Source organism: Podarcis bocagei, assembly GCF_964188305.1.
Source record: "Podarcis bocagei genome assembly, chromosome: 10".
In the NCBI taxonomy this organism is placed as follows: Eukaryota; Metazoa; Chordata; class Lepidosauria; order Squamata; family Lacertidae; genus Podarcis; species Podarcis bocagei.
In genome coordinates, this window is record NC_138135.1 from 45,100,949 (window position 1) to 45,114,109 (window position 13,161).

Here is a 13,161-nt window from a genome sequence, read left to right on the forward strand (position 1 = left end):
GCTGAACAAGAAGTGATGCCAAATGGTGAGAAAGGGAGAAGGGGTCAAGCAACAGAAATCTTAGAATGATCATTCTTATCGGCTGATGTGGTGTGTGGTTAAGTGTATGATTCATAAACACTTGTCCTACTTGTCCTAAAAGGTAATGGTTACCTGACTGTGCAATTCAAGCAGGGCAGCAAGCGGCAACTGTCACCTGGCATGGCCATGGCTGAGCCAGAGGCAGTCTCCTGGTTCCCGTGCGGTTGGTGGAGGTCACTTCTTCCTTCACCAGCTGTGCGAGCTGCTGCCCCTAGCTTCACCACATAATTTGTCGCTGGATTTCCCAGCCTCCCTGCCTATGCAACATGTTTGCCCGGAAGTGAGCAGGCAGTCCACGCTTAAAACCTTGCTATGGAAGTATTTGGTCACTGTATTCAGAGAGGCCAGGGAGAAATTTGCCTGCAGACTAATTGGGCTTGTCTAGGAATTTTGCATACCACATAGAAATTGTCACAACTTGTTGGCAGATAAGGCATTGGGCTGGATTCTTAGGACTCAGCTATACAGCTGCAAATAAAACGTTTTAAGTGCAATATACAATGCGGCACTAGATGGCAATGGTGAGCCTTATGGAAAAAGCAATGTACAGTGGTACCTCTACTTATGTGCCCCTCTTGTTATGTATCCTTCGGGATACGCACACGGCAAACCCAGAAGTATATTTCCGGGTTTTGCTGTGCGCGCATGCGCAGTAGTGCTCTATTGCACTGCATGTGTGCGCAGAACAGGCACCTCCAGTTGCGGAAACCTCAGGATCCAACCGGTGCTCCGGAACAGATCCCGTCTGCAACTGGAGGTACCACTGTATCTTAAAAAACGCTTAAAAAAACCATTTTCAGAACATTTTTTATTTGTGTTGATATTCCATTTTAGTCTAGGTGGTGGGGAGGAGGTTCAGCACGGCTCAATATGGCACTCTTGAGAGTAGCACCTTGATTTCATGTACGTCTTAACCCAGGATTGCCCCTGCAAAATAATCAGTAGGCAGACTGGGTGATGCAGGATACATACCCAATGGCTATGCCAAAACCTACTGACACCTGTAATCAATAAAGTTGTGGCCTATTTGATCCCAATAGGTTGTCCTGAGTTTATTATATCTTCCCATGCTGTGGCTCCCTCCAATGGTCATGGGCTGACTGCACCTGGGCCTATAGTCTAAATTGCTAATGCAAATATATTTGCAAGCATAAAATATAGACAGATAAAAAAAAATAGAGACTGATCCAATGAATCTTGAAGTTCATACACGACAATTTGTGTTTTACATCTACCAGTTCAGTGGAGTTAGCATTTGGCATTCGATCATAAGCAAGTTCAGGTGGCAAGAACATTATTCTGTGCCCTTAAAAATCTGAATTCTCAAGCATATAAACTCAACTGTGCCAAATATGCTCTGTGCATTATGCAAATTAAAACTGGATTTTATATCTCCCTTCCCCAAGTCGTCCATATTTGGAACATTGCTCAGTTCTTCAAAAACAGCTGCAGTTAATGTAAGTTGAGATAATATGCAAATTATGAGTGTTAGGCACTAAAATTAAATATGCAATATGCAAAAGTTCATAAGTGCATATATGACTTTAATCTGCAAGCTTTGTTACAAATTTTTAAAATAGAGTGTGGTATTTTAATGGGTAGAGGAGGTTGTTGGAAAGATCTGTTTGGTGGCATGAGAACATACATGGGCAAGTTATCACAACCAAAGCAACCTCAACATAGAGAATATAATTCAATCCATGATTCTTCATGAACAATTGTTTCCAAACATCTCTGTACCTTAAGGAGGCAGCAGCCATGCTTTCAACAAAAACTGAATCCAAAGTATCACACAAGGAGCTTTGCTTTCCAAAGTAGGGCTTAGGTCATGCATTTCTTGAACAGCAGTATACCTCACAGTGTGCTGCAAAATGTATGATAAGCTTGCTCTATGTTCAATAACTTATCAAAGCTCTAGCTGGGCCAGGAGATTTTCAACCCTAAGTACCCTGTATTACATGAAATGCATTGCAGTATTTCCTTCTCTCTCTCTTTAGCCAGAAGTTGACATTGTTTCCCAAATTCAACATAAAAATAATAAATTTCCACTGTCTGAAAGTTCAAGTATGTCTAATAATTAAAGTCACCTACTGTCTGGTTCCATAAAAATCATCTTATGTCAGAATCCAAAACTGCAACCTCAAAGCAACGCTGTATTTTCAGAATAATCTTTCTACCTCAGCAGGTCCCTACCAAAGCAATCCACCAAGTGCTATCGGCTCTTTTAATGTGCTCAGAAATGGTGGTGGGACAAGGTGGAATGGCTAAGCATGGCTAACACAACAACAATTGGCACTGGTAGATTTTGTACAATTCCGCTTTCAAAGGGAAAACACAAAAGATGTTACAGATGGCGAAATTTAACGCAAGGAGGCAGTTGTGCATTGTACTTTGAAAAGTATAAAGAAAATGTTAAAGTCAAACAGCAGTGGGAGATTTTCATTGCCCTACCAATGTCAAATGTCCATCTGTTTCCTGAACCACTTAGCAATCCCCCCTGGCTCTCCATGGTATGCATGATATCATGAGGTACAGTCTTTTATATATTGTCAACTTACTGTGGAGTAGAGAGAAGAGGTGCTGGAAACCAGGGATAACGAAGACCCGTGTACTGAAAAGAGAAACATCAAGAGCATTATCACAAAGATATTGATGAAGCAACAGGAGTTATTTCCCGTCACGAGCAATAACAGAACATCTCTTTTCAATTAGGAACAACTGAAAAGGGGGAAAAAAAGAAAGCTATTATTGAGGGTATCCATTTAGAAACACACACACCCCGGTAGTTCCTATAACACCTAGAATGGTTTTCGTCCGCTGAAAAACACTTGGCTTTGGATTGTAATAGTCCATTGCCTTTTTGCTAGCAAACAACAATTATGTTACCCTTCTTTGATAGTAAAATGTCATCTGAACATCACCTTTTGGCAAAGCTAAAGGATGACTTCTAAACTGTGATTTGGAATGAAAGTACATCTTGGTCTGTCTGTGTGACTGTGTGTGTGTTTGTGTGTGCATATCCTTCACACAACTACCAACTGATTGGATGACTCAAAAAGCAAATAGAGGGCTCAATCCAGATTTGGGCTATGATTTGGGGGTGGGGGTAGGATAATTTAATCCTAACTTAAGATTCTCTAAATATTTATTTGTGTAAGATAATGGGGAAGATTTAGAATGTCTGAATGGGGCTAACCTATTTTCATTGTTAAAAGCTGAATTTCCAATAAATATTATTGGAACTCCAGAACTGTTACTTTTATTATGATTTAACACTTACATAGCACTTTAGATAGATATCAGTATCTAACATATTCTAGCTATGATTTACCCTAAAGCCAGCCAGTAAGCTTTAACGGAACAGCATAGATGTGAATTTGATATCCAGACTGAAACGCTCTACCTGCTATTATCACTCAGGCAGAATTATAACACCACATTGCTTGGCACTCCCCAGCAAAACTGTGATAGAGATATGCTGGGTCAATGCTAACATCGCCATATTTCTCCATCAAGAAAAATGCAAAACATCATTCCTTTTTTCAGATCGGTAGAGATCTATTCATCCCCACAGTTCAGTCACACCTGTTCCACAATATCCCTTACTTTTCCAATGCTGATATCCTTAGCTGAGGATGTCTAGCCAAGGCCTGCTTAAGCTTCTTGGAACATTACATGGTATAAAGTCAGCAGGGGTGGCTGCAAATGCCAGAAGAAGAAAAAAAGGGATCTGCAAAGCTTGGGCTGCTGCCAACTCTAGACAGAAAAATAGCTAGACAGATAGTGCTTGTGAACTAGAGGTGGGGGGAAAACACTGACTTTTTGTGTAGTGAAGCAGTGTGGGAGAGCTTAACTAGGCACGTAGCCAGCAACTCTTGAGAAAAGTGGGGAACGTGAAAATCAGGCTGATGAAAGCAAAAGCCTGGGAGAGCTTCAACAGCTTAGCAGCCCGGGTGGCATGGATCATCATCCCTGGCAGAAAGATAAACAGCTGTGAATTATTGTCCCAGCAGAGATCTGAATAGGTAAAGCATATGGGAGGTTTTTAGAGCTTGACAAAAAGAGTCTGCATGAATACTCATTTGAGTACAGATAAGCCTAAATATATGTAAGAATGCAATATTATGTTGTATTAATTATAGTATATGGCAGCTGCCTTCGTTTTTAACAAAGTTCTGCATATTGAAGAACTGCAATTGTCTAAATATTAAAGAGGAGTTGTTAGCACATCTGCCTCACCAACAACTAGCCTCTGAGTGTATTCCTATTGTAGTGGTACCACAGGGCTACGTGGCCGGGTTTAACGCATATCTGCACCTAAACATGTACATGTGTATTCAAACACAATTCACCTTTATCATATTTGTAGCCGTCTCTTATCCTACTTTAACCCCTGACCGACCCTATAAAGTTCAAAGCTGAGGAACTATGTCTGGCCCAAATGACCTGAGCAGGAATTTGAATTCAGATCTTTGCAGTCAAACACTTTCCCCTCTATTTAGGTGCAAGGCCCCAGAATGGGCTGCTCTGAAAGCAAGCCTGCTCACAATCTGTGATTTGGGCTAACAAACCAGGATGTGAAACCACAGTTTGAAGCTGGTTTGCAAATTATAGTTTATGCTTACTGTGGTTTGCTGTTATGCCTGTGTGAAGTAATAAGTCTTTCAGCCTGTTTGTAAAATTGCTGCTTTTGCCTTTGAACATTTTTGTGCATAGGATGGCGAGAAGTTCACAGGAAGATTTAAAGTACAAGGGGCTGCTTTGTTCACAGGAGAGTCAAAAGTTTAAGAGATGTTTTGTCCAGTAAGTTTTGCACAGACGGAGAAAATATTTATTCTAGGAAACTGACAATTAAGGGAAAAGAAAACACAAGACTCTTTCTCCTGATTAGCTAAAAGGTTTGGAAGGGAAGATTGTATAGAAGTCAAGCTAGAAAACATGGTACTGTTATTTAGTTTTGGATTAAAGTTGTGAAGTCAGAATTGAAGAGCTTGGGTTAAAGAGTTGCAAAAGAGAAAATGGGGTGCTCAGTTGGGTGCTACAAGATGAAGGAACCAGGAGAGGGCCATGAAGAGACCCAAAAGGATGCAATTTGGCAAGTGTTGGCTTGATTACAAAAATAGAATAGGTGTAGCTGGATGCATTTCCATTTATCTTTGAACAGTTAACACATAAAATGAAATCAATCTGTAAAATAAACCTGTTGTACACCTGAAGCTGAAACTATGGTGTGGCTTCTTAACTCTAGTTAACTCTATGGCACAAACCATAGTTTCATGCTACATCAAAAGGCAGCCTCTGTTAAATATACCACACATAGCCTTACCTTCTTCCATGCTGTCTCTGAATGACCCAGAGTGACTGATTGCACGTGGTCTATCTTCCAAGGATGTGGCACTGCCACACAACTGGGAATCATCGTAAAGATCGAAAGAAGAGTCTTGTGCAGGGATGCTGTTGGACCGCATCATACTGGGCCCAGGGAGTTTGAATTGGGATAAGTTTGTTGGACTCACTGAAATAAATAATAATAATAATAATACCATAAGTTTTGATTACATATTACTGCACTGCAGGGGGGAAAGAAAGCTCTGTCAAATAACATTTGGGCTTTTAATTTTTTGATGAATTATGAACACTTTTAGAGTGGTTTCTCATAAGCATGTTTGGCTTATTTTGTCTGAAGCTCCTCCCTACCGAGTTAAAACAGATCCCATAGAAAAAGGATTTTGCTTTCAATAGTTCCAAATTTATTTACAATTATAATATGGTATTTCCTAAGTCTGTAGTATGGAGATATTTTTGCCAGGATTACCAGTATCTGCTCAAGCAACATTTTCCTCCTGCTAAAACACCCACACCCACCCACCCCACCCCCCAATCCTCATATTAAATGGGTACTTTCATATGTGTGGGCTTTATTGAAAAGAGAAGTAACAGACCCCCCTCTTGGTTCAAATGCTGCTCTCACGGTTTGGAAAGCTGTTTTTCAACAAGCTTAAAGGGAACATTTTTGACCCATCTAGCTGGTGTGGAACTAGGGCCAAGGAAAACAGCATTTATCTGCCCCTTCAGACATTAGGGTCAAATATTTTGAACTAATGGCGTACGGCAAGATGTTTCCAGCATTGCTGGCTGTGTCTAAAATAAAAATGTCTGGAGCAGTATTTTTCTGAGAGTCTTTTAACACACTAGGAAAATGGCCCACAGAGAAAAGAAATGCTAGAGGGGTGGAAGAAAGCTTTTGCAATAAGCCATTGTACTGGGTCACCACACTGGAGGAAAACTAAACCACAGAAACACACTGATTTGTTTCTACCAAAGGGAAAAACTGTTACTATGTCTAAGTTTAACCTTGTCTACACTTGTAGTCTAAGCCTTGACACACAATTATACTGAAATAAATGGAACTTACTTCTGAGTAAATGAGATGTGGAACTTAAAAATGCTCAGCAAAATGTAGGAAAAGCATGCACTTTTAATTATTTTCTTTGACAGGTGATTTTTCCAGCCCAACAGTCAAAGTTGGCCCATTGGGAGGTTGGTACAGATAAGGATCTGCTCACTGGGCTCAAATTTTTTTTTTTAAAGAAAATTCTCCACCCCTACTTTAGATGCTGAGGTTCCAAGCTGTGCAGCACTTTAACCAGTACTTGGAACTGATCCCCAGAATGGACTGGGAGACAAGGAATATGTTCAGATACGGTAGGAGCAGAAAAAAATACATGCTTTATTTTAGATAGCTGAAGTTATGCATTCTAAAAGAGTGAGGGAGAGCTTAAGATGGATAAAGGAAGCTCAGTAATGGAGTACTGCAAGTAGTTTCTTTTTCTTACCTAAGTTGGAAAAGTATTTCCCAGTTGCAGATGAAGACATGGCTGTAGGAGATACCAAAGGAGACTGACTTCCAGTGTCTTGCAGCCCTCCAGTAGAATGAGAACGCAGCCACTCTTTCCCTTCCTCCTGACTGGCCTGCCGAGAGGATGGCGTATACCTGAAAGACATCACCACTGATACACTGAAAACTTCCACATGAACTGCACTTAGCAAGAGATTCGTGGCTTGGAATCAAGCAATAATCAGACAGTTGGTTTAGTCAATGCTGAACAGGAGACTTGGGGTCATGTCACCCAAGAAACAGACGGACAAACAATCAGCAATACATATCTGCATGTGATGGGAAGACGTACAAAGGAAACAGCTAAGCCTTATTGTAATTTTTTTTTTAAAAAAAAGAACAACAACAACAAAACAACAATTCTAACACATAAAAAAGATAAAGCAAAAACTTAATTTCAAGCATATCAACAAGGTTGGAAAATGAGAGCTTGGTAGTGAGGAGAGACGGGTGTCCAGTTCCTACATTATACGAGCTACAGGAACATAGTATACAGGTTGGCTGAAAGCAGAAGAAAATGGAAGAGCAGCTGTGAAAGAAATGCATTTTTGTTAGTGACATCTGAAGGGACAAAATACAGTGTTTGTCTCTCAGAAGGGTTGGTCCTTGATGCCATGCCCTACCCCCAAACTGGTAAGATTTAAGGGATGGGGGAAGAAAAATACTCACTTTTAAAGAAATGTGTTTGCAGAAAGAAAAAGCTTTGGAAACCCAACCTCTCAAAGACTTTTGGGTGCTTCTGCCAAATACAAAAATGTAACTGCACCAGCAGCACACACACTGCAGCCCACTGGCCAAACTTTGCAGCAGGGACTGAGAAAAGCAAATTCTTGAATGGATTAACATGGCAAGTTAGCTGTGCAGGCATTTCAGACAGTTCGGATTTCAACTCAAGAGTGTGCACTTTCTTTGTCATTGTACAAGTAGGCTTCGTTCAGCCAAATTTCTTGAAACCTATATATTACTGTACGTAGTTCCAGTACCATTTTAAACAACAGTGGTGGGATCAAAAACGTCACCCCCATCCAGACAAGTCTACCATTGTTGGCTGTTGCAGTTCCCCCTCCTTGAGTGCACTGGGAGCTTTCTGCTGTTGTCACAATGAGAGTCCTACATCTGTACAAACAGGACTGCATAGCTGGGCTGCAAAACTTTGGTGAAACTCTTAGAACAATACCTGAAACAGGCACAAGGGGTGGGGTTCCCACATTAACTTCAGGATTGCATGCCACTATATTTCAGGCCTCCAGAAAGCCTCCATGTGGGAGATGGTAGTTCAGATTTATTTTCCCTCCCTGGCTCTTATGGTAATGTTTCAGATTCTACAGGATGGTGTGCAAGGAAGAGAACTGCTGACTGAATAAACACCATCTACGTTTGATTCCAGGAGACACATTAAAATGCTCTGCCATCTGCAGCGTAGTCAAGATTACTACCCAGTGCATTCTTTTTGATGAGCAGACAGGTTCTTCAGATTTTTCCTTTTCAAAGCCCCTGGCAGACACAAATTGAGGGTTGGCACCCCAATGTGCTACAACTCAAGTGCAACAGAAGAAGTCATATATCGTTCCTGCATAGAAAATACCAGCAGTGACAATGCCAGATGCTTAACCAATGGTCCTAGCCCTCCGAGTGTGTGATTAAAGCTGGAAGCAAAGGAAGCTTACTGCAGTTCATTGATTAACATGTTTTTTTCTGGGGGGAAATATGATTACTCCGATCTGAATAAGTGGGAAGGTTTTAGAGGAATTAATTCCTATCGGACAGAGGGCAAGGAACAAGTGAAAGTGAAAGAACATTAAAAAGGGGGGATTCTTATTGTAAATTGATTTTATATTAGTTGTTTAACAGGAGAAACAGGATACACAGTGACAAGAAAAGGATGAAATATTATAGAAAAAAGTTACGGAACAACAGAGAAACAGCAGCCATGCTGAATAAAACATCGTATACCTTAATCCCTTTTTGGGTAGTGTATTTCTGTCAAGTTGCATGCTGTTAAAACAAAGAAAACCCCTAAGGACATATAGTAAAAGGAGCACTTCAAAATTATAAATTCTAAAGTGTTGTATCACAAAAAAGGCATTTGGATTTATTTAAATGTATTCTTTGAAAGGTACCGTTTATGCAACACTCAAAATCATCAGTGCAAGTAATATACTGCTATTTTTTTCTCAAAAGGAAAAAAAAGTCATACTTTTGTAAAGAAAATACATATTGATTTGAGAATTTGCTTAATCTTATTCCCATTCCAGCTTTAGTTATTACGAATGTGAGCATAAGAGTCCTAGGAAGGATAATGTGGGCAACAAGGTCAGAAGATTTATCCTGTTTCAGTTTGGTTGTCTTCTGTAAAGACAATTATCCTGTTGAAGTCTACCATCACCAGGGAATTATTATTATTATTATTATTATTATTAAACAACTTATATTCAGCCCCCCCAACTGGGTTACCCCAGTCATTCTGGGCAGGTTTTCAAAGGTTAAGTAAAAAACTCATTTCACAAGAACAACTGGGGAACATATTGCGCCTGGTTCAAGTACATCATCATCATCATCATCATCATCATCATCATGATAAATGTGGATATATGCAGAAAAGGCTGGGACTCTATCATGGCACTGTATCAAAAGGGAATCACTGTTGAACAAAGTATCTAAACTGAATTTCCAGACAAAATTTGTCACATTTCAGTCCCATTGAAATCAATGGGGCAAGTTACCCATGACATGTAAGCCCCAAATGATTTCAATAGAACTAAAAGATAAGGAAATCCATCTCAGTCCAAACACATGAGACAGAGCCTGCCCAAAGTATTCTCTGGCCATGCATCTGGCTTGACCCATCAGCTGAGGAAAGGGAACCCACTCCGTAGCATGAGGATAAAAGCTGCTTGAAGAACTGCTAGCAATGTTTTGGTGTGACTGTCAGCAACATTTTTTAGGGCTTACATCTTCTTGACTGAGATGCCCAACCAATCATTAATATCAATGGGTGCCAGCTTGAATGATCCCCTTCTCCTCCCACTGCTTGCTGTTCAGGGGCTTCTACAAACCTCACCCAAACCAAAAGGGGAATCTTTTATTGCAAGTATATCTTAAAACCTTTTAATATATATCAACTAATAATGATTGTTAGAAAACAATGTGTGTCTCAAAGAAAACCACTTTCGCTTTGGTTTCTGATATTGTTGTTCTGTATGTAGCTGTGGAGAGACTGTAATTACAAGAATGGTGATGGATGAGTCACTTATTTGCCAAGCCTCATAAGACAGATCTATAATCATTATATTTGAAGGGCCTTGTACAGACGTTCTTTGGATTTGCACACAGGGGATATTGCAAAAGCAGCGTTGGGCTCATACTGGTTACATGAACATCAGCCTGTGCACATAGCGATGAATCCTGTGATCTATAGACTAGAAAACAAGACATATGGATCACAAAGATGTTCAGACTAGTATGTACATGTTGATGGGGAGGGAACAGCCATTAAAATAAACAAAAACTCAGGAGTTGAAAAAAGTTGAATAATACATGAAAAACACCAGCAATAGCAGAGCCATTTAAATCCATGTATTATTCAAAACAAAACAAAAAACAGTCACTGATTTTTCAAATATAATGTTAAGATTTCAGGTTTTCTTACACATTCCATAGAATAAACTACTTACCAAACTCCAATTTACATAATATCCAAATAAAAAACAAGTACATATCAGGATATTATAATGATGTGCTGCATCAAACTGACAGAACCATGATTGATTTATTTTGCCCAACCTGTACTACAATTTAGAAACCCACTTATATAGAGGACTTAGTTTAGTTTGGAGGATGAGATATGGATGTTGGTCCAAGACTCCTGGGTCCCTTGAATGGCCACAACTAGAGAGGTGCACAACCTGTCACATTTTCCATTTATTTGTTCAATTGCATCAGATGCCCATAGAAAATCCAAGCATTGTCTTAAATATATTTTGGTTTTAGGAGCCTCACACTGCTCATCAGATGTGCATTAGTATGTGCATCCAAATACTGGAGCTTTCCACTTCTTTCAGTAGAATACAAAATGAAACACAGAAGCCCTGGCTAGCTTATGTATGCTAGAATTTGCTTATTGAGTACATCCATTTCCCCTGCCTCCAAACTGAATGCCAGTCAGACAGGTGGGACCACAACCTCCAAATGAGAAATCAAATCCATTTGATTACCATGGCTTTGTTTCTCCATCTGTGGCCATGGCAAGAGATGTGGGGTTGTTGCAGGCTAAAAACAGAAAAAATGTTGCTATATACCCTAAACCTGATAGACACAGTGGACTACTGAATGATGTATATAAGTATTAATAAAATAAGCCATGTTGGTTTCTAACATAAATATGAACAGATAGAAACTAAACCACCTACTTCAAACGCTACTTAATAGCGTCTAATACTGATTATTTTCCTACTAAAAACACGTGTATCAGCTTGAGAAAATGTGTTATTTTGCAGTTTGGGCTTTAAAATGATTTACGGAGACATGAAATTTGTTGGAAATTTTAAAGAGGATATCATTTTATGTGTGCAAATTTTATTTTATGTAGTTTTATGTAATTACAAAGTAGTATCAGTACATATTAACCTGCTTTGCTATATCTGATGCTACTAGTGATGCAAACTTTGTCTATGCTTTGCCTTCCATGCATAGACCTAATGTGTGGAGGGGAGAACATGACCGTGCCCTTTGGCTCTGTTCCCCAATATGTGGCAAAATGCCTGTTTAAGTGCATATGGCTATGTTTGCATATGGAGGGAAGGTTCTGAACAAATATTAAGTAGCAATTAGACTGTGACTGTTACATTGGAGCGTGATTGCTTTGTCGGCGCATAGATCATCCTGCTGGCATTGTATTGACTGGATGTTCATTGGTAGGGGCAGAGTTTTTCCTTTTATTTATTTAAACAAAATTTATATACCACTCAAATGAAAAACCTTTATGTGGTTTTAGCATTTTCATCTGCTTATGTGCTCCAATTTGAATTCCCTTTCATTTTTAAAAAATGGCTTAGTTCCACCTAAGGCCAACTCATGAGAGTAAAACCTGCTGGAAAAGATGGGGGGAGGGTTGCTAATATCATTAAATCTAGCACAAGATAGAAGGGATCTGCTCCAAATGAATGGCTTCCTCTGCGAAAAGGAATATATTTGGAAACAACTGCATTCTCTGTGGCCACTATACCATCAAAGTAACATTTTAGGGTTTCTCTGTTGTAATGCAAGTCTGCACACATTGTGATTTCCCCAAGTACGCATGCTGAATGCTTGACAATCTCACTATTTTTATAGCTCCAAGCAAGCTTGGGTCACAAATCATGCAGACCTATTTTAATACATTCTTTTACAATCCAGATGACCAACAATTATTTTATCTGTTTTGACAGATTGGGGGAAATCCCCCCACCCCAAATGCATCTAAGTTAAGCTAGAGGGAAAGGGAGCTGGGTAGAATATTTTTTATCTCTTGCGGTTAAATTATTTATGGAAGCGTATAATCGGTCTTATGTAACTGCTCCCGCAGAAAAACAATGACAGCATCAATCCAGAGAAAGCCAAGGAGTACCTTTAGCTTTCTCTAGATTGATGTTGTCGTTGTGGGAATTTAGGTGTGCTTAACCTTCCTTGGTTCAGGGCCTCATTATGCACCTTTTTAATCTTTTGCAGATAATGTAGCAAATCTAAGATTGAACCTAACCTTGTACCTGCATTTGTGAACTGTGCATATTCACAACGAGGTAGTAACTCAATGGCAGATAAGGACATATGTTTAGTTCAAATATCAAGTAAAAAGCCAGAATTCATCCCTTAATTCATTCGCCATTATGGTTTAGGGAATACAATGAATATGTACATTATGGCCACACTGCATATGCAAATCCAAAGCCACATTTGTAACAAATCATCATCTCCCTGCTGAAGAGAAAGAGGGTATAGAAAAGTGTCTGGCTTACACAAAAGATATGGGCTACCTGTTTCAAGGTACCACACTTAACCGTACAGATTACATTGTACTGCACTGTATCAGTTACAGCTCAGAGAAATCCCAAAAAGTGGCAGGACAGAAGAGAACAGCTAAATGGACGCTTTTCTGCAAGTTGGAGCCCCCTTCAGCCTAGTTTGTCAGCCATCTGCTGTGCCTT

General features: G+C 39.7%; 1 protein-coding gene across 9 annotated transcripts in view; it reads right to left on the reverse strand.

The window, feature by feature from the left end:
• Nucleotides 1-13,161, reverse strand: part of NAV3 (neuron navigator 3) — a 431,035-nt gene that overhangs the window by 48,521 nt on the left and 369,353 nt on the right. For 8 of the 9 annotated variants that reach the window (XM_081211182.1, XM_081211178.1, XM_081211183.1 and 5 more), the window contains 4 exons: nucleotides 8,933-8,974; nucleotides 6,918-7,075; nucleotides 5,408-5,596; nucleotides 2,640-2,692 (listed from right to left, as the gene is read on the reverse strand). In XM_081211182.1, coding sequence (XP_081067308.1) covers nucleotides 2,640-2,692; nucleotides 5,408-5,596; nucleotides 6,918-7,075; nucleotides 8,933-8,974 — 442 coding nt within the window. The remainder of the gene's footprint in view (nucleotides 1-2,639; nucleotides 2,693-5,407; nucleotides 5,597-6,917; nucleotides 7,076-8,932; nucleotides 8,975-13,161) is intronic. The other variant, XM_081211181.1, reaches the window with a different exon arrangement.